Consider the following 23372-nt stretch of genomic DNA (forward strand, 5'->3'; position numbering starts at 1 on the left):
TTTCCATACATAGGAAAATGTATAAGTTATATAGCATTTTTATGTTTCAGATCTTGAGTTCAATCTTTGGGGGCACTTGAAGGCCATGGTGTATTAGGTGAAGATACGAGACATAAACCATCTCAATGAACGTATCACCAGCGCCATGACAAGCATAACTTCAACTATGCTAATGCAAGTTCACCAACAGTGGAAAACTGGAAAACACAAATTAGTGTTTTTGAAACAGTGGTAATCATATAGCGTGCATTATATACTGTACATAAAAATGGTTGTCCAACATGGATGATTATTTTTTCTATGTATGAAAACTTATGACCCATTCTGTAATGTAATGTGATGTAATGTAATAACATAATATAATCCATGCATCCATCCATCCATCCATCCATCTTCTATGCCGCTTATCCTCAGTTGGGTCATGGAGGTATGCTGGAAATAATATGATATAATAGAATATAATATAAAAGAATAGAATAGAATAGAATCACTGGAAAGTCATTCTTCATGCTCTATTGCTAGACATGACACCCACTAGCTGAACGCTTGTGGAGGTGCCCTTCCCCGTATGACACGAGAAAACCTTATCTGGGGATTCGGGACACCATACCGAAAAATCAGATTCCGAATGTACCATTACACCCCAACGTGACAGTGGATTTTTTGGTTTTGGAGTCCACTAAGAAATATTTCCCAACTCATACATGTCCCTTCAGCCTATGTCCTATGTACAGGTGGGGACGTGGACAGGTCCTTCCATGTTTCTAATATACATAACCATACTTTTCGCTTAACCAATGTGGACCAGTGAACATCTTCACTTTACATCCTCCAATTCTATATATGTCCTTACCCTCATACGGACACGTTCTTACAGTCCATCTGTATATGTCACTATTGTCGCCTTCTCCGCACGTCCCTACAGTCTACAAGTTCCAGTCCCCACCTGTCCATGTCCTCTACAGTATTTTCACCCCTACACATAATCCTACTGTCCACCTTCCTTATTGTCCACTTGTACTTGTCCCTACGGCCCACATCCTGTGGGAAGGCCCTTATATGTCTCAACTGTGTCCTCACCGCACACAAGTTCATATCTACACCCGAATACGTCCCCTGTGTGTAACCCTACTGGCCACGTCCCTCATTTTTACACGTCCTTATCGTCCATGTCCAGTTTAAAGGCAGCAATGTGGACAGGTTCCGTCCGTACTTTAGACACCCCAATTATCTACCTGGAAATGTCCCCATGCATCCGATGTCCACATACACATCCCAAATGTGTAGCTGCACATGTGACCACTTTCCACTTTCCGTTTCATAGCTCGGTCTTCTTCTTAGAAGGACATGAATTAGCCATGGAGTCTTCATTTCTTTTCACTGAGAGCGCCATGCGACTGCTTTGTTTAAAAGAGCAGGGTGTGGGCTGCATGTTTGTTATCAAATTAAACAATTAAAACTAAAAACTCACCACAAAGAGCAGCACACATGTAGGAGAAAGCATGATGAGGTCCTCAAAGAGTCTGAGCTGAGGAAAAGAGGGAGGAGGGTTTTGGGGAGAAGAGAACGCCCACAAGGACTCACTTTGTGTGTGTGCGTGTGTGTGCGCGTACAATCGTAAAATGTATAGAAGTCAGGCTGTGCTTCTCACGACAAGCAGGCTTCAGTACGACATCACGCCTGTAATGGACAACTACAGAAAAAGTGCAGCACCTGTGCAGGTAACACATGTTCCCATCAATAATTCATGAAGTCTTGCACACCTTTCGCTGCACATTAACCATTTCAGCTTTAATTTCCATTTAAAAGTGTTGATTGAGTGTGACACAATAAATCAGGGATCCTTTTGTGCATTAAAACCAATCCAGTGGAGGACAATATATGCTAAGCTATCTGAACAAAACATCCACATCTTAGCTTTGTGACTATTGGAAATAACAGAGTTAAAAAAAGGGGGCTTGTTCACTCTGTCACTCTTTTCAAAATACATTACTTAATAAATCATACTGTTTCATGGTTGAATGCGGCCTATTATTAATTTAAAAAAATGCATATTGAAGCAAATTTGACCTATTTTTTGCTTAAATTAAGAATCTTTGAACATAAAAATGGCTACATGAACTGAAATACATATACAATTGGTCTTCATTGATATCTACTGCGATAAGTTAATTTCCACGAAGTAGGATTCTATATTAATAAATGAAACATTTCTGTATATATGGATATATTTTGTATATATAATATTTTTGGACTTTCACATTAGTTGTTTACCATTATTAGAGTGCGGTTGGCATGAAATAACACCCCTATAGTCACCTTTACATGCCTATTATTCTTTGTTTACATCACATTCTAATGCGCAGGCTACGGTATCACTGCAGGGACACAAGAGACGGCCACGGCTTTAAACATAGCATGCTGGCGAACTAACTAGTTAGCCTACAATTTATTTATTCTAAACTTAAGAAAGGGTTTTTCAAATGGAGTGGGGAAGAAGGACAAAGTGAGAAGCAAAAAACTTACCAGACGGCCTATTATTAGTCCAAAAACTTGCATATTGAAGAAAATTTTACATATTATTTCCCTAAATTAATCATTTTTGAGGATAAAAATAGCTAAATTAACTAAATTACATATATAAGGCATTCAGAAAGATTGTGATGATATGTAGTGTTCTACACAGGTCACTAGGTGTCAGTAAAGTTACTGCACTGTCGGGTGAGACACACAACCACCATACTTGATTGTTGGAACAACAGGCTTTTATTACAGGTATGAATGATCTCACAACAGGCACAATAATCCCTAACACGGGCTACTGTTGCTGCCGAAACCCACGCTAAGCTAAAACACAACTCTGAACCCCCGATGTCACTTCCTGTCCGCCCGTGCCCACTCAGCTCCCTACCACTGGAACGCATTTACAGCAACACATACAAGCACAAGTTGTATTTATGTCTTAAATGTCCTATTTTCTCTAACTATGTCTACTATATTGGGTAATAGAAGTGTGAAGGTGGCTACAGGGGTGTTATTTCATTTCTAGAGGTCTCTAATAATGTTAAAAACTGTATTTAGAAGGTTGTCAGTCTAATTACAAAAATATTAAATTCATAAATAAGGAATCCTACTTCACCGAAATGCACTTATTACGGTCGGGTCTGGAAGCAATTAACCGCGATCAATGAGGGATTACTGTAATAATGAATTCATTTCATTTTTACACTATGCTGATAGGCCAATAATAAAACAAGCAGAACCACACTTTGGACACCCCTGTAGTACAGTAAAGGTAAATATCAAATACGCAGCTATCCACATTCTCAGTGTGGGTCTAGTTGTTGAGGCTGTCATCAGAGTCCAAAGAGCTGCAATGTGAGCTGCCCCTACCTGCCAACAGCAGCAAACGTGGGATAATCGAGTAGGTGTCAGTGAAGCGTGCCTTGCACAGGCCCACAGTGGCTTCTTAAGAAGTCAGACAAAGCATGCCTTCCCTGGAAATGAACACAGATCATATCAGATAATTGCATGTTTTTTCTGCGCTTCAATTAAAACCAACTACAGTATGAATCATTCCGGTTAAACAATATGCTCATCTGGAAATCAACCTTGTTGTTACTTGTGTGCATGACAATACTGGTACACAGAAGTACTCGCAGTACCCCAAACGATGGGGGACTGATGATGCGGTACTGAATGGTGCTGGGGTGAAAAGTGGATTAAAGTTTTGTTTGACTCGCGCAATCTTGGCTGCGAATGAAATCAGTCAAGCGAGTTGAACAACAAAAGCTGTGTTCGGGAGGGTGTGGCATTTTTCCACTTCAACGCAGGAGTGTCCGTGTGACGCATGAAACTGCCGTTCATGTTTGTGTTTATGGCAAACTTTGAGCATTTCATGTCCAGAGCTCCGGGTTCAAAGTTCATTCAGCTACAGTCGCTACAGTTGCTACTTCACATAGCAGAAGTCTGTTGTAGTGGTGTAGAAAAGTGGTGCCTTTATTTCATGCTAAAGAGGATGGGGTGATACTCAAAAGTTCACATTATTAATGTATTTATGTTCATGTATTAATAACTAATGACAATCTGTTTTTCACAACATGCTGGAGTCCTTACTCCAGAAAAATAATGGACGAAAACTTATTGATGAACAGAATGAGAATGATCATAGAATGACTGCATTGCATTGCGGTGTCCAGCCAGGCTTTGCTATAATAAAGTGTACGACGGAGTATAAGGGCCACAGTCGTACATTTACAAGAACAAAACTGGTAAATTTATGAGAGAAACAGCCGTAAATTTACGAGAAAAAAAGTCGTAAATTTACGAGAATAAAGTTGTAAATTTACAAGAAAAATTTACGAAGCACAGAAGCCTAACCGATAGCCAATATACTGATATTGAATACAGTAGTTGGACTTCAAGGTAATTGTTGGTACCTTTTTCCAAGGACAAAAAGTGTACCTCCTTTAACCCCCTATAGAGCAGTCCCTTTCCCACACAAAACAGTAAACTATCAAAACCAAGCCACAATGAACGCATCAAACTCGCAAGCCCCTCCTGTGTTTGCTTCCTGATAAGGCGACTCCTTTTATTGGAGAGGAAACTGAGGGCAAAGTGCAGCAAAGTGGAGACTGTGGAGTATAATACTGCAACTACAGGGTAAACTAATTTTAGCATTTCTATCATTGACACGCAATGCCAACTCTGCTCGACCGATGAGAAATAGCGCCTTGTAGTACCTGCTTTTGCCAAAAGTAAAGCAACACTAGCGAGTGGAGCCGTGTAGAGCCAAGTAGATACCGTGCGGTGGAAAAGGGGCATTACAAGTGAAGTGTCACATGAGAACACATTAGAAGAGTCGCTCAACGAGCTGAGTAACTAATATTCCATGTAATTATTTTAACCACTTTAATGTTGAATCGCCTGCCAAGATACTGGAGATATCTCCATCACGCCAGCAGACCACAGAGGAAGGAGGCGGGGGCTGTGTGTGTGTGTGTGTGGGCGGGGGGCGGGGGTGGGGGGGTGGGGGGTAACTTCAAACTGGTTGTGCAGGTGTGCTACTTCCTCACACACTTACACACAAGTTAATGTTGATGTAAGTCAACACACCCTTGCCTCATGAAAAGTCCTTCATGCATGAAAGTCCAGTGCAAACATTCATTCATGTGCTATTCCGCCTCACACACCCCCACACCGCAGCCCCCACCAGGTATCTCTACGTGTCCCCGTTTGACCTGACATACAAATAGTTGCGCATAAACACTCTTACATTAAAGATAATTATTGTTAATTATTTATTGTTTAATGGGATCACTGTGTATATGCGGAGGGAAGTGGGAGTCTTTGGGGAGGGGGCTAGTGGGGAACACAAACCTGACACCACTTTGATTGACTGGAGGGTTTGGAACAGAAGCGCACTGTTAGAGTGGTTACTTTATCTTACTGCCATTCAACTTGTGGCAATGGCTTTAAAGCCCACCAATCAGAGCATGGAGGGCCTCAAGGAGGCGGGGTCTGAAAGACACTTGACGTTAGTACATGTACTGTAGTTGCAACAATGACATACATTCATATTTTCACATGTTCCAGCAGGATAGAGGAGCAGGAATTGGGATTTTAGGGGTAGGAAACCAGAATATATTGAGCCTGGAATAATTACTTTGTTTTTAGTGAACAAATATAAATACAAGTAAGAAAGATAATTACACGGTGGCCGAGTGGTTAGCATGTTGGCCACACAGTCAGGAGATCTGGAAGATTTGAGGAGTTTGCATTCTTCTCAGGCGCGCGTGGGTTTTCTCTGGGTACTCCGGGGTCCTCCCACATTCCAAAAACATGCATGTTACGTTAATTGGCGACATTAAAATTGTCCGTAGGTATGAATGTGTGAATGGTTGTTTGTCTATATGTGCCCTGCCATTGGCTGGCGACCTCTCGCCAGCTGGGATAGGCTCCAACATACCCCCACGACCCCAGTGAGGATAAGCGGCATAGAAAATGGATGGATGGATGGATGGCTTTCATTTCAGCTTTGTGTTAAAAATTTTAAAAATAGCAAATGGTATTTGATATCCTGTCCGGAGCCTGTCATTTAATGATTTTGTGGTTTTATTTTGAGCAATTTTGATATTTAATTTCAATTTATGCATTGCTTGTATGCATGCAGTTATGTTCTTCCCAATTTTCTTGACTAAATGCCTTAATAAATTCCTCTAAAATGCACTTAGGACACGTAAGTATGTGTCTTAATGTTTCAAAACATGAACAATTTTAAAAAACAAATAAATTTGCTTGGTTTGACTTAAATAAAACGATAAATAAATCAAATAAATACATAAATGAAAGTATAAATTAAAAATATAAAAAATACAAAGGACTTAAATAAAAGTGGGGTCGCGACTTAATGACCTTTGGAAAATGTTGGTCCCAGTGAGACCAGTTGAGAACCTCTGTTGTAGGATAACAACTAAATGATGGCAAAAAAGAAAAAGTAGAATACAATGAAATGTAAAGGGAAACAACTGAAAGGCAGAGACTTGTGGCGCAACTGTGTTAGTTAGTCAAGAACTACAGTTACTTGCTGATGATATCATAGACGGGAGACAGAGCTGACTTTCGGTCCTGTTTCCATGTATTAGCAAGCTGCTAAGAAGGATGTTTTGTGATTAAAAATACCTTAAGAACACAGCTGGACCCTCTCAGTGTATTAATAACACGACTAGACATGCATATTGTACGCTAACCGGAAAATGTACGCAAACAGAGGCAAAATATTGGCATAAATTTAGATGTTCCACTGTATAGTGTAATATTATATATATTATATATAATATATATATGTATATATATATATATATATATTAGGGCTGTCAAAAATAGCGCGTTAACGCTATTACGTTACATTTTTTACGTAATAAAGGCATACGCCTGATGGCACGCCACATGTCACTGTTATGCCGACAGACGGCAGCACAGTGTAGTTCCCCACGGAGTCTGACTGTCTTTTATGACTTTAATGTAACCTGAACACATCAGCAGCACTGCAATTCCAACAACATATGCTGTATTATTTCCAATTCACAAACGCGTCTTTTGTCCCTTCGTCCGTCGTCGGAACAACACTTCCTCATTATCACTACACGACTGCGAGATGCATTTAGGGACACTGTGAACGTCACAAGAATGTCTTTTTATGCGTCTAAATAAACAGAAAGACAAAGAAAAACAAGAAGTGGATATTCTTATCACTCAATTTGTAACACTAAATGCGGGAGTACAATTTGCTGCATTTAAGTTTGTTCGGAAATCCCAGCGAATACACTCAAAATGTGAATTCATCTTAAATGACGTGGTGCGTTTGAACGCAACCCCTCATTGCTCATAATAGCACGGTTGAAGTGTGATTCAAATGTTTTGCTACTGTTAAAGAAACTAGTGTTAGGTAAATAGATTTTTTTAAAGACGTGTGGAATCTTGTAGCTTGACTGAAATTTTCAGTTCATTTGGAGCTGTTCCATGCAAATATACATAATCCATTTATCTTTCTTTCAATAAATTACAGTAAAAGTACAGCATAGTACAACAGTACAGCATATTTCAGACATCATTTCAAATGTTGATTAATCATGATTAATTCATTTAAAACCCATGATTAATCTGATTCGAAATTTTAATCATTTGACAGCACGATTATATATATACTGTAGATATACTGTATATATATTGTAGTGTAGAAGAGTTTTTGCATCTTTCACATTTTTATTCTCTGTAATTTCTTCAGTTATGTCACAAGACGCTGTGTGTGGTGTTTGCGTGAGTGCGAGTGTGCTCGTTATCGGGTCAGTGTGGCCTGTGTGTGTTATCAGGCACTGTATGTAATGTCCTCCACATTCCTCTCTCTGTCCTCTTCGTCCTGAAGGAAACATGACGCCCTGGTCATAGTAGACCTGCGCCCCCCACCCCCAGTAACGTGAGATGAGCTCAGACAAAGACCACGCTGACTAACGGGGGCTTGCATAGAGAAGAGAAGTGACCTCCTAAAAGGAAAGCCCATCTTTTGTGTGAAGTTTAAAAGCAGGTTTTTGATGGACAGTGTTTGACGTTGAAGTTTACGCTGTATATTTATGTTTTAGGTTGTACAGTAAATTTTCAGTGTTGTTCACTAGGTCCAACTAAGATAAAAAAAAATACCTGGTTGCACTGAAATTTGGTCGGTCGTCGGCAATAAATCGGTCGTCGGTAATAATTTATAAAAAAAATTATAAATACGTGAGTAATACAAGTAAAGCATACAGTGTACACATGTACCACTATTAGAAAGCCCACAATTTTACATGGTTATGTCTTTACGCTTCACTGATAATGCTATTTTGTCAAGTGATGAGATTTCACACTGTGTTCGGAAGTCCTTGAACACACCAGAGTTATGTGATCAGGATAAAATGGGCCCCTTTGAGGATAAACATGAACTGCAACGGTGTACTATATTGCAATTTGGTGCAGATAGAAGATGGGTTTTCCCCACTTTTGGTCGTTACGGTCTACTTACATTGGGGCCAAGTGAGGCAGTAGCGGTGAAAAAAATCTTGCTGCCTTTGCCAGTTGGCACACACGTTGTAATGTGCATTATCACCACCTACAGGACTGGAGTGCAACTAAAACAGCCATCCAAGCGAGGCAGATGGGCGTATTTTCTATCCCGTCTGGCCAGAAGTGAATGATGTGCGAGTTTTGTACTGGATCAAGCTTAAAGTGCCTCATGGATTCTCAAGTGAAGGGCTGCAGTTCACTGAACAGGTTCATGTCTTAGTTTGTGTTTGAAGGACCTTGTCATTTTTGAGGTTTTATTGTAAGAAAGGTTTTGTTGGGTGAGAGGATTACGTTTGGCGGCAGGAATGTTTTTGGTCACGCATATTGAAGACGTGTCAGTGCGGGCTTTGTTCCGAAAACTTGACACGAGGGTGTGGAACTTGACATGTGGCTTTTATGTTAACGACGGCGATTTGGTACAAGACCCGATCAGATCTCTAGCTGGTGGGACAATTTTGACAAGAATGTCGTTATTTTGGAAGAATGACGTGAGAATATTCGCGTGGCAAGAACATCGTGATTGCGCACATTGAAAGCTTCGCTGTTACAGTATATACTGTACAGTATGCCTGTTTTGTGCTGCATAACTACGGTCGTGGACAGTGCCAGAGACAGAAATATTTCATTGGGGTGGCCAAGGTGAGACCATTACTCACACAGGGGCGGCGATGAGTTGATACCTGAATTCTCTAGATGGCCTGTGGGGTGGCCGGAGAGTGACTGGGGTGGCCACAGCCACCACTGGCCACTCCATAGCTCCGCCATTGCTTTTGGACCGTCTATTAGAGCAATTGATAGCTGAGCAGTGTGCCGAGGACATGTTTCCAATGCATAGTTTCTGGATTATGCTCCCCATCATGGCGGCCAAACCCGCGCAGGGCACAATGCGGAAGTGGATGCCAATCGGCACTCCTGTTTTAACTCTAGACTCCTTGGTTTACAAGCCCACTCATGCTGCTACAGAGAGCTTCCATTATTAACAGATTTATTCTACTGAATCACACTGCAGAATTCAAGTCAATGTCAATAGTGAGAAAACCTGACCAGAACCCATCCAAAGTAATCATGGAAAACTTACCTACCGCTTGCAGTTCATGCAAGACGCGGTTTTATTGACAGCATCACCACACGGAAAGTTGTTTGCTGCAGTGAAATGCGGAAACGGTGGTTAGGCTGAACGGATGTTCTGCACCGCAGAGCTGCGTTTGTCAAAACTGTCCCCCAGCCTTGGGGGTGGCCACTGGGGTGGCTGGAGAGTGACCAAGGGTGGCCACGGTCACCCCTGGCCCACCCTGTAGCTCCGCCACTGGTCGTGGAGGCAATTAAACAAGGACAATTTGCCAGACACACAGAATTATTTCAGCAATGATAGTGTCACAGCCAATGGGGTTCTGTCTTGACAGATAAAATGGACTACACTTCACAGCATGGTAGTGATAATGCAACATTTTAATAAAGAACATATGTTTCATACATTTTCAGTTTTAGATTGAATACATTTTGCTGACAAATGTGAAATAAACCACTGAAAAGTAACGCTACTTCGCTAGCAGTCTACATGTATCTTTGTTATTGTGCCGACTACAGAAATGACATCATCGACGCTTTTGATTGGCTAAAATTGTCCATGGCTGCAGTACTGCCATTACTTTGGCATGCGCATGACAACCTGTGAATATTGGTGTGGACAGAAATAGTTTTAAAACTTTTTTTTTTTTTACACCAAAGCGGGGCAAATGTGTGTTTTTGAAAATATCCGTGTTTGTGTGAACGTAGCATTATTTATGCGGGTTAGCAGCATGCTAATGAAAGGTTACATGCGCTGGAGGCTGCATTTGAAGGCCAGTGACGTCATTACTCAGCTGTACCAACTAAAAGGCTATTTTGTTTTTTGCTTAGCCCATGAGGATCTGCCTCAACAAGGTGCAAAAGCTAAACGATGTAATGGTTACAGTATGTGTATTATTATATATTGAGTTTGCAGTGGGCGCCTAACTCAGTGTGTAAGTGGTAAGCACTAAATGTGTTTGCTGAATGCACCAATTGCAAGATATACGTAAGTACGCTTGTACATTCTGTTCGGAGGCTGCAGTTATCAGAGCAGACACTAGATGTCACTATAGGATCTCATTTCGGCCTGCAGCAGTGCGACTACTGTGTACATTTTGTATGTTCGAAATAAACCATACCATTACTATAACCATTAACATTCTTATTATTGTTTTTTTTTTAATTATTGTTATTTCCTCCCACATTCCAAAAACATGCATGTTAGGTTAATTGACGAGTCTAAATTGTCCATAGGTATGAATGTGAGTGTGAATGGTTGTTTGTCTATACTGTATGTGCCCTGCCATTGGCTGGCGACCAGTCCAGGGCGTACCCCGCCTTTTGCCCGAAGTCAGCTGGGATAGGCTCCAGCATACCCCACGACCTGAGCGGCATAGAAGATGGATGGATGCAAGGATTTTTCTTGTTATTATTATGATTGTATAGTTATTTCATAATTTTTATTGTTATTGTCTTTTCTTTTGGTATTCTTACTCTTGTTATTTTTGTATTCTCAGTTTTGTATTATTTTTATAGCATTTATTATTTATTTTTTTAAATTACTTTTATGGAACAATAATATGATAATAATGATAGTAATAATAATGATAATAATTTGTTATTATTATCATGTAAATATTATAGAATGTTTGTATAATAACAACACTGTTAATGGTTTATAACAATAATAATAATTCTACAATATACAATATATAATAATTGCTATTATAAAATATATAAAAAACCTAATTAACATAAATAAATAATGAAAATAATTTCCAATAATAATAATACTTATTATTATACTTAATACAATTAAATAAATAAAGATAAATAATTACTATAAATAATTACTATAATAATTAATAATTACTATAATCATCATAATTTGTATGAATTCTATTATTATTATGGACCTGCAAGCAAAGTGCTGGAACCCATCTTATTATTCCTAATTTATTCTTTATTATTATGATTATGATTATGATTATTATTATTATATCGTGTTAGAAGCAGATGTTCAAACTGATGTCATTTGATGTCAGGTGTGAGGTGGCAACTCTCGGTCACATGGCCCATCTGCTTGAACACACAGACACACACACACACACACACATATACGCTGTTGATGATTTCAGTGCGATAACACATATCTAATATTGGAAGTGATTAATGAGATGAACAGAAGTGTCAGAACAAGCCGCACCGCCTCATCCTCCACGGACCACCCACCTCATTCGAAGCCGTGGAAATGTGTGTGTGTGTGTGTGTGTGTGTGTGTGTGTGTGTGTGAATCATCTGACACACGGTAAGGGAGGCCCTTTTCTGCCTCTGCCAGCAGTATTGTGGCGGGTTGTCAGTATGGAGGCCACTGGAGGAGAGTGATGGGTGGGTGGGTGTCATATGGGTTGGGGGTATGTCAGTCAATCACGAGATGAGGTGACAAGTTGGCAGGTCACATGACATGTACGAGAGGCGTGGCCTTGTTGTGATTAAATGCAATTGGTAGATGCGTCACAGTGAGTGACAGTGTGGAGGTCTAACGCTCATTCATAAACATAAAGCCATATTGCGTGCGTGCGTGTGTGTGTGTGCACGTGAGCTCATTTTCAGTTTATGCGGCTTCAATCGAGTGTAACGCTGATCTCAGACCTGCTTTAAAGCCCATTATGCATGACAATAATCATACTTTGTTAATTAAAATAACAAACAACAAAATATGGCATATATTCGCCATTATTTTGGAGTGGACCTTTCCTGGAGTGTGTAATGATGCAGCGCTAGCCTCAGCCGTGTGCTAGAGCATCAGCATACTGTATGTCACGCTGTGAGATTTGTTCATAAATTTGACTGAAGCCTGCATGCTGCCCCCCACATCCTCCCTCATCCCCGGTGGCGTCCGCCTTATCAGTCCGAGTCAGAGCGCTCACGTGCACATTAATAATGCGATGACAACGGCAGCGAGGCCGCAGTGTGATTACTGCGACTGGTGTAAACGCCTCGTTATCTCCCCCGCCATTAAGGCAGCCTTTGGAGGGAGCACACAGCTGGATGAGCTCGCTTTCAAACAGTCCTCGGCGTGTTTGTTCCCATTCTGAGCACGCCTCGGAAAGGTCCAACGTTGCGGCGCCGTGCAAAGTAACGAGTTCAGCGAGAGAGCAGCTCAACTTGTGACCACCAGCAGACAGGAGGGAAGATCTGAAGATGAAGGATCCCCCTTTGAACGTTGGTGAGACCAATAGGAATATGACAAAGGAGCTCAACGGTTGACATCAACTTGTTCACTCCATGAATCCCTCCAGGCATCTCTAACATCTCCTTTTCAGATTGTTTTCCATGAAAGGCTGTGACAGGAAGGGAGCTACACAGGAACTTTTCTCAATGGAAATAATGGAAACATAAATCATCTGTTCCAGGGTCAAACTGTGGCCACCATAAAAGTTTATAAAGTGTACAGGCAATGTTTTAAGTCCCAATTTCCAATAATAATGGCTTGGATTTACATTGCGCCTTTCAAGATATTCAAAGGGCTTTACAGTGAAACCCATCATGCATTCACTCCACAGTCATACACTAGTGGTGGTGGTAATCTACATCTGTATCACAGCCGCCCTGGGGTAGACTGAATGAAACGGGGCTGACGGCCTCTCCGATCACAACCAAACATTCATTTATTTGCATTTACATTTATTTCTACTTCAAACTAGAAGTAAAAAAAAAAACTCTCTAAACAGCGGAGGAAGTTTGGCCATTACCTGCTTATAACAATTTTCTCTTATATAACATCTCTTCCCCAAAGATTGTCTCATTCCACATGAACAGGGGCTACTAATGAACTGTTATGCCACCAGGCAGGCAAACAAACATCTGTATGCAGGACCGTCAACAACAACCCTGTTGTGATCAACCCCAAGGGACACGCCCACCCGACTCCACACACAAATAATTGTCTGTGACAAACAGGAAGAGTTTAGTTGCCTCGATTCAGCCTTTGCAGAATTTTCAAGGGACTCTCCACCCTCTCATCCTGACACGCACATACATTGACAGGTTTTCACAGTGTGGGTACTGGAACACCAATATAAGTTAAACCTTCAAGATGAAACACTCTTAATACATAACATAATCATCAAACTTACTTACTTATTCATATAACTCACACAGAGCAATGAAGAACTTCATGCCATGTCTCCTTCCTTCTTTCTGCTATGACTGTGCGCTCTGTGCTATGAGGCGTTCAGATGCGCTCATAATTGTGAGTGTTAGGTGCTAATTGTTTTTCCTTTTTATCCACATACCTCCAATTGACAATTGGCGTACCTGCGGGGGTACGCGTACCCCACTTTGGGAACTTAGGTTCTAAAGCATGCGAATGAAACGCAAGAGCGGCCGCTTTCTGAGTGATTGTCTGCTGAGATGCGCGTTGGCCTTTTCTTCTTCTGTAGGCTTTTAGCGGCTATCAACAATCTTCAGCACATTAAACAAGACCTTGAAAAGCCCTGCGGCGCTTTGTGCCTTCAAACATGCTCGATCCTTTTTTTTTTTATATCAGAACTTGTTTATCAGCTACCACATTTTTTTACGACCATTTGTGAAGCTGTTTGAGCCTGAGACACACCTGCATGTGGCCAACGCGCACCTGTTTAAATGTCTGTTGTTGAGACAAGCTTTTGTATACAAAACAAGCAAATAGTTGCAGTATCTCCCAAAAGTGAGTACAGCCCTCACATTTCAGCAATCATTATATTCTGTCTTGTCGAGGGACAATACTGTAGAAAGTAACTTTGGATATACGTTTGAGTAGTCAGTGTACAGGTTGTATAGCAGTATAGATTTACTATTTGGTAAAAATGAATCAACACGCAGTGTTGATTGTCTAAATACCTGTCGACACAAGTAAGCACACCTCACAGTGAACATGCCCAAATTGTGTACTTGGTTGGAGCACCATTGTTATCTAGCATGGCCTTAATCCTCTTAGGCAGGGAACTGAACACAAGTTGTTACTGGAAGCCTCTTCCACTCCTCCATGGTGACATCACTGATGGAGCTGGTGGGTGATGGGCACCTTGCGCTCCTCCGTCTTCCTTTCTTCCGCTTGAGAATGCCCCCTAGATGCTCAATTGGATTCAGGTGCCACTTGTCTGCTTGGAGGTCTTTTTGGGCTCCTTATCACATTGGAAAATGTTTCCGAAGGGAGGGGATCATGCTCTGCTTCACAATGTCATAGAATTCATCTTCATTGAACCGCAGCTCCGCTGGACAGGAGAGCTTCAAGACCAGAGTTGATCACCAGACCGTGTTAACATTCCAGCCTGGTGAGATTAAATTAGATGAGAAAGAGCTCCCTTGGTTTTTTGCCTTCAGAGAAATGAAGGTTAAAGGTATGCAGCAAGCCTATACAAGACATTGGAGTGAAGCGTTGAAAACTGGTTCCAAAGCGTTCCCCTCCAACGTCTCTTCGGAGCAGCCACAGACACACAATCGATTCCACTTCTGACACCAAATTCCTCTTAGCACCCGTGGAAAGAAGAAATAAGATTGCTCAACGACAAACTTGTCTGTTGTAAAAATGTATTCTGCAGAAGAAGACAGTTGACACAAACTCATAGCAGTCTGACACAAGTTGTACAAACTTTATTAGCAGGGGAAACCAGGTGTAAGGTGGGCGTGTGTAAGGTTTCTCAGAACCCGTAGACATAAAAATGCCATTGGAGAGATTTGGTGTGGAGGTTAACCATAATATAGCAGTTACTTCTTACTTCTAAGACAGTGCAGTACAAGTGTGTATATTAGCAGAAGTACGTATACATGTATGTTGACTACCCCGCCTCTTCCACAAAATCAGCTGGGTTCCAGACCCGACTATGATAAGTGAATTTCCACGAAGTAGGATTCCTTATTTATAAATGGAATATTTTAATCGTTAGAGCATAGAAAACCTGTTTACCTTCTGAATATGGTTTTTAACATTATTCGAGCCCTCTAGACATGCAATAACACCGCTATAATCACCTTTATTTATAGTATATTGAGAGTTGAGTTTTAGCTTGGAGTGGGTTACGGCTGCAACAGTAGCCCAAGTTAGGGATTTTTGTGCATGTTGTGAGATCATTCAAACCTGCAATAAAAACCTGTTGTTCCGGTGATCAAATCTGTTGCTTGTGTGTCTCACTGAACATTACAGTAACATTACTGACACCTTGTGACGTGTGCAGAATACTACATACAGTATCAGCACAGCGTCTTTGAATGCGTCTTCTGAATGCCTTATACAGTATTTATATTTTAGTTCATTTAACCATTTTTATGCTTGAAAATGCTTAATTTATTCAAAGAAATTGGCTAAAATATGCATATGATTTTACCAATAATAAGCCATATTCAACCACAAAACTGCATGATTTATTAAATATATATTTTTTAAATGATAGAGTGAAATGGCAAAAGTTGAAGCTTATATTGGCAAGGGATTACTGTACTGGTAAAATATGATATTGCCTTTTCAAGTGCCAGTAGCAGCATAGCAAGCAGAGTAAAACAGGCAAAAAAAAATTAATAGAATCTTGTGAGAGTACAGACAGAAAAAATGTTCTCTTTGACAGCCGCAACTTTTCAGATGAAGACATGAATACCACTTTGTTCCTCCCGTACACGCACTCCTTGTTAGCGTGGGTATAGGATGTTTACCGTTTGCAGCTAATTAACAGGTTAAAAATAGCTCAGGTGATGAATGAGGTGTCAGAGTGACTCTGAGGGGACGTGAATATGCGTGTGTTGTGTAGAACAATGTGCTCCCTCCGTCTAAGTAGGGATTTAATCAAAGTTTGTGTTTGATCTGATGGAACTAATTGTGACGAGGCTGCTTCCTTAAAGATGGATCAGATTCTCCACATTCTCTTATTGGACTGGTGCAGCAGCTAGAGGCCATTTGGGACTAATGGCCATAAAGTGGGGAGGCGTGACATGAAAACTGGTCCACAAATGATCTGTCAAAGCGGCATGTCCCTGGAAGAACAAAATGACCCAATAATAAATGCAGCGGAACGCCTGTGTTGGAGGCGTCATATACGAGTCTAGCACAGAGCGCTCAATTAGCATCACTGTGCTTCATTAGACACAAAGATGGCGGCTTGGCGCTGTGCAGAAGCATAAATTTAACCTGCCAATGACTGTGACATTAGACGTGAGGCGCTCATGTCCATCATAGCAGACCTGGTGACGGCCGTTAGGAAGGAAGTGTTGTGTGTGTGGTGTGGTGTAGTTTATTATGAACATGACCCCACCCCAAAATTCTCAACCATCTACAACAGTAGATATAATACAATACAGCAGTCCTTGGTTTTAATTGGTTCCAGACCCGGATTCTTTATCTAGAAATATAATATTGTCATAGAGCATATAAAACCTTTTTCCAACCTTCTCAAAATCATTTTTAACATTATTAAAGCCCTGTAGACATGAACTAACACCCCTATAGTCACCTTTACACTACTACTACCCAATATAGTAGACATCCTAAAATAAAATAAGACAAAGACAGAATATAGACTCACACGTTAGCACTGGGAGAGGTCTTTGTTGTTGTTGTTTTTTTTTTTTACTTCTTGTTCTGGACAGTACTTCCTGCGGTGGTTATTGTCTCATCACTCACTACAGTACGTTTACATGCAGTCAGTATTCAGGTTAAGGTCAATATTCCGGTTTCTGAAATATTCGGAATAACCGGTTTACATGCGTCACGTAAAAAAACAAAAAACCCTGCACGGACAATGTTTTGATGCACGGTAAACGTCATGACGCAATGCTTCCGCTTCTTCTTCCTGTATCCAAAAACTACCACAACACCGTCATGGCGGATAATGAACTCTTTTGTTTGCGTTTTGGTGCTGGTACTGACCCACCACCAGTACTTGACCCTATTCCGTCTCACTTTCTTCATTAATGGAAGGCGAGAACGTGAAGAAATAGGAAATGGAGCCAGAGCTGTGCCATCCATATAAATGCTACATCCCCCGAGCCCCCCGGACACTTTTGAAGATGCGTTCGTACAAACCCTGCTTTGCGTAACTTCTTGCTCACCTTTGCTATTGCGGTACTTTCTACCGTCAATAAAAGACACAATGTTCCTGTCTTTCACCACACAAACGAGGTGGCTTGTTTCCCCCTCACTCCAAAAGTGTGGGGTTTTGCGTCTCGTCATTACAAGTACTTCCTGCCAAAGACACAAGAATATGAGCATATTCCGTTTTTTCAAAAGGGTTATTGGTGTTTACATGACCGTGTGCAACCGGGTTATTGCTAATATTCCGGTTATGATAGGATTATTTGACTGCATGTAAACGTACTCATTGTAACATTACTGACATCTAGTGACCAGTGTAGAATACTACTTATCATTACAATGTCTTTGACTGCGTCCTCTGAATGCCGTATATTTCTGTATTTTAGTTTATTTAGCCATTTTTATGCTTGAAAATGCCTAATTTTGGTTAAAAAAAACGTTAAAATTTGTTTAAACATGTATATTTTTTGACTAATAATAGACCGGTCAACCACGAAACAGCGATGATTTATATGATTTATATATAAATATGATTTATATATAATGATTGAGAAACCTATGAGCAATGCTTGTGTTTTTAATTGTTTATCTGGTTGTAATTTATTGTCTTAAACTTTCTTGATTTTTTATTTCTGTAATTATTATGATGCGTGCTGTTGACCTCTTGGCCAGGTCCCCCTTGTAAATGAGATGTTGATTTCAATGGGATTTATCTGGTTAAATAAAAGTTAAATAAACATTTTTTTTAATCATTAATGAATGCACACCTGTGCAATAATCATGCTCTCTAATCAGCATCCTGATAAGCCACACCTGTGAGGTGGATGAATTATGAATGCTTGCTAACACTGAACAACATGTGAACAATATTTAATAGCGATAGGCCTCTGGAGTACATCTTTGACTTCAGCTCATTAAAAATGGGAGCAAAAACAAAAGTGTTGAGTTTTTCTATTTTTGTTGAGTGCCGATAGTGTCTTAGCATACCTACTGTACATGGGTTGATTTGAACCTATTTAGAAATTTAAAATATCCAATTGGTCCCCACTTCCACTGATTTTTTTCGTTCTTGGTGGAAAAAGTTAGCACACCCGTACAGTGAATCGATGAAAGTGGGAGAAAATAAGAGAAGTTACTGTACAATAAGGAGCATAGTCACAGCCAAGATAGCCAGCCTGTAGACATAGAGCAGATAGATGTGCAGTTTCTTGTCCGGAATACTAACAGAGTGCAAAAAGAAAGGAAAAAAAACCTGTAAAGATTTATCATCTCTCCTGACCCGGCGTTGCTGATCCTCTCCAATGGATCAGCAGCGTTCTGCTTGACTGAATTCAACAGATGAATTCACACACTATGGAGACACCTTTAAAACGAAACAATACAAGCAAGCAAATACACTCGTGATCAGAATTTTAAGACCAGTTGAAAAATTGCAAGAATTTACATTTTGCGCTGTTGGATCTTAAGAGGGTTCTAAGTAGAGCTTGAAAATGCAAAAAGATGAAATAGGAGTGCTTTTTCAGTAAGCAATTTATTGCAAACAAGCATTAAACTGAAATAGGCTGTTCATCAGCTGATCAAAAGTTCAAAGCTCAGAAAAAGGCTGAAACCCCCCTAAAATAGACATAAAATGTTTTAAAAAGGACTCAGTAATGAGTAGCTGTGCCGTTCTTGTTAAAAACCTCAAAAAAGGGGTTTGGGCATGCTTGATACCAGCGTTTCCAGGAGGCTAGTGGGAATGTTGCTCGAGATGGTGAAGATGGCTTTACGGAGGGCATCCACTGTCTGGAACTGATGTCAATTTTTGTAAACTTCCCTTGCCATCCATCCCCAAATGTTCTCAATTGGATTTAGATCAGGAGAACACGCAGGATGCTCCAAAAGAGTGAGGTTATTCCTCTGGAAGAAGTCCTTTGTCAGGCGGGCATTATAAGCTGCAGTGTTGTTCTGTTGAAAAAGTCATTCCCAAACAGACGAGGGCCTTCAGTCATGAGGGATGCCCCCTGTAACATCTCCACATAGCTAGCTGCCGTTTGACGTCCCTGCACAACCTGAAGGTCCAATGTTCCATTGAAGGAACAGCCAGAAAGTGTTTTTTCCGATGTAGGAATTGTGTATCTAAACAGAGTAAGGCAAAAGTGGGAAGATTTTTGGTTTTCTGTGGAGCTACAGACTTACAGTCATGGCCAAAAACATTGGAATCTTTGGTACCTCGTAGTCACTGCTACACTACCCGGATTCTCCAGTATTCATCTAATTATATCCGCTATCCAATTCTTCTTTACTGTCTATTGATAACCATTATCACTTTTGAGGGGGGCGTGTTTGTATGCAGCTCTGAGCAGTGGCTGTAGTAGGGGAACTGTAGCCGACACATGACCTATCGCAACAGAGTAGGCGTGGTAGCTAGAACATATATAGCTGTTGTTTTATCTTTCAAGCCTGAAGGTATTTTCCAAGTAGCAATACAACTATAAAGACTGGACTGTCAGCATTCGTCTCCATGGCGACATAATAGATCAAAAAAGAGTCAAATGCATGTATGTGTTTGTATTATTTTCATTCGTATGTATATCTTTGTCATTTAGATGAGTTCCTATTGCGGCGTTTTCCGGTTATTTAGGTTGTCATGGCATTACTTTTTAATGCCAACAACATGAAATGTGTATTTGTGACATGTTTAGCTGCGTTTGTGTCCATTGTTGTGTGTGGCATCACAGTGACCGAGTTAATTAACATGTTAATGAAGGTAGGCCACCACTGAAGGCCTCTCTGCGTGTGAAAGGCATCCCTTATGCAGTGGACCAGAACCAAGTGACGTTTAAAGCGGCCGGTCCAACCTTCAAACGTTCACTCCATTACGTTGCTAATTAGTTTAGTGTCAGGCGTGGAGTTAACGAAGTGAAATGAAATTGCTATTGATCAGTAATTCCATCAAGACGTTGGAGTCGGTGTGAGCTTTGGGCTAGTCAAACATTTACACGTTGGACCTTCAACAAGCGACACTCAGCACTTTGTTGACTGGGGATACACAATTAAACTGTCAGCATGCTTCATATTTATTCCCGGGATATGCTGCTGGGGAGCAAAAAGAAACTAAAGAAGGTTGCTCTGCTGGAGTTGTGTTTAAGTGTTTAAGCCTTCATTTCATTGAAAAACTTTGAAATTGGTCAACCTTTAAATGAAACGAGAAGGCGGCCTTTCCATCTGTTAGCTTTGGCACAACCCGCTTCCTGCTCATGTTCTGGAGGAGAATTAGCGGAAGTAGCGCTTGAATAACTTTAAAAGAATTAGGCCATGCTAAAGGCCGGAGGTGTATTCTGAAGATGAGATGAAGAACCTTTAAAAGAACGCAAAAAAAAGGACTTAACCTCTTAAACCCTGGCCTTGACTGGCTTGCTAGAAAAAGACACACTCAAATAAACAGCACTTCTCTCTACAAGTTGAACATGGATGATGTTGGTATTAAATTAAAGGGGAGACTATGAAGGTTAGTGTAGATGTGAAAACCGTATTTTCCAAACAATAAATTTCTCAAGTCGCATCAGACAAAAAATGCGTCGGTTGAGGAAAAAAAACATATTTAATGTATAATTCATGCTGAATTCTAAGTAGAATTTACTGGTATTTATGGTGGAGCTGTACTCAGAGCAAGGTTTTTTTTCTAGGAGTGTCACAACGTTGCTACTAACAATATTAAATTCACAAGAGAAGAAGATGAAGCCGGAGGGAGGGGCAATGTTTACACTTTTTCAGCCTGCGAGCTACTTTTAAAATGACCAAGTCCCAAAGACCATTGCCACGGGGGAGCAAGAGCGAATCAGGAGGGGAGCTTAATGTCAGCTGACTGATGTCATATGGCATCGACAAAGTGATGTTTGTAGCCCCAAACAGTTTACAAGCTTGTTTACACCAAAAAAGAGACAAACTAAAGCTACAGAGGCTGAAATAAGTCACGATTTTAAGAATATGGATACAATAAAACGTTTCCTGTTGAATAAATGCCAGAAAAAGAAGACACTTTTAATACATGACAACCCTTGGATGTATCAAACTTATCAAACAGCCATATTTTAACACCAAAACTTCATTTTTGTATTCACAAATGAATTAAAACAAACCTACGTGTGTATTTAGTGACACAACAGCTGCAATCTCCAAGCTCGACATAATCAGTGTCCTAATTAAACTGCTCTAAAATACCACATTTCTCATATCATACAATTACAGTTGCACATTACTTACAGACACAGTGTACAAGGCAGAAGTGTATTAGAAAGTATTCCGTAACAAAAAACATCCGGTATGCGCTGTATTATTCAAGTTGTGTGCTGAATTGCATCACAATCTCAACTCAGTGAATTATCGTGGCCACTAGGTGTCGCCAAAAAACAACCCCCACCGCACTTTAACTTAAAAGAGAAAATAAGAGATATTAAACATAAGTAAGACATAACATAGACTCACAGGTTAGCGTTAACGGTAGAGTTCCTTGTTTTTTGCAGTACAGCGTCTTCTGAATGCTTTATATTTGTATTTTCATTCATTTAGTCATTTTAATGCTTGAAAACGCTTAATTTAGGCCATGTGCTTAAACATGCATTTTTAAAAATTAATAATAGGCATTATTCAACCACAACCGTGGGTTTTCTCCTTGTACTCCGGTTTCCTCCCACATTCCAAAAACGTGCATGTTAAGTTAACCGGCGACTCTAAATTGTGTTGAATGTGAGTGTGAATGGTTGTTTGTCTATATGTGCCCTGCGATTGGCTGGCGACCAGTCCAAGGTGTACCCCGCCTCTCGCCCGAAGTCAGCTGAGATAGACTCCAGCGTACCTGCGACCCATGTGAGGATAAGCGGCTTAGAAGACGGATGGATTCCGTTTAGCTGTTAGCTGATGTTCTTCCGGTTATGTGGATGTATAGCATATGTATGTTGAAACAAGCGTTGCACAGCAGTTACCATAGCAACACAAATGCCAGCACGCTAAACAGGGGGCTGGCGGTTTTCTATTTTATTATTATTTCATGCCCCAGCTTCTCCTTGGTAACCAAAGGCTGGGCTGCACTGTATTTACTGAGTAGATGTGTGAGCAAGCACACTTCCTGTTTCTCATTTAATGCATACTCTTACACACCTAATATTGTCACATGTGACAGTACGTGCTGCATCATTTATTCGCTTTTGAAAAGTAAAATGACAGCATATGTGCATGTTGACTCTGTAAGACAATAAGGGTGCTGGCCATACATAATGTATGGGCTGGATATATCAGCATTAATCAATAAAATGTGGATGTCTTGTCATGTGACTTGACAGCCCAAACTGATGTAATCAAATATGCATGAGCAAGCTGAAAGCTGAGAGGGAGACGAGTAAAAAATAAATAAATACATTTAAAAAAAAAGGAGCTGAGCCTCATCTAGATGTTTTTTTACTTGCTGGCAGTTTCTCTTTGAGGACGACTTCCTGTAATTTCAAATTCTCTCATTAGTTCTATTTGGTTTTATTTTGGGTTCTTTAAAGCTTGAGCTGCAGCCTGATGATGAGCTTGTTGCCAAGGAGTCTGCACCCATCTTAAGTTGTCATAAAACGACGCCTGGATGTGCTTTGCAAGCTGTCAATCAACTCCAATGTAAAACCATTCGGCATCAATACTG

The 23372-nt window shown here is 40.5% G+C and overlaps 1 protein-coding gene and 1 long non-coding RNA gene across 2 annotated transcripts in view; one reads left to right on the plus strand and one right to left on the minus strand.

Annotated features, from left to right (window-relative positions):
* LOC129189049 (desmoglein-2.1-like) overlaps window positions 1–1514 on the minus strand; it is a 13649-nt gene extending 12135 nt beyond the window's left edge. Inside the window, exon 1 of the mRNA XM_054790324.1 lies at window positions 1472–1514. Within this exon, the coding sequence (XP_054646299.1) occupies window positions 1472–1504 (33 nt within the window). The 5' untranslated portion in view covers window positions 1505–1514. The remainder of the gene's footprint in view (window positions 1–1471) is intronic.
* The window catches only part of LOC129189050 (uncharacterized), a 72267-nt gene that overhangs the window by 13797 nt on the left and 35098 nt on the right, over window positions 1–23372 (plus strand). The window lies entirely within an intron of this gene.

The sequence above is a fragment of the Dunckerocampus dactyliophorus genome, chromosome 10 (assembly GCF_027744805.1).
Source record: "Dunckerocampus dactyliophorus isolate RoL2022-P2 chromosome 10, RoL_Ddac_1.1, whole genome shotgun sequence".
Classification (NCBI taxonomy): Eukaryota; Metazoa; Chordata; class Actinopteri; order Syngnathiformes; family Syngnathidae; genus Dunckerocampus; species Dunckerocampus dactyliophorus.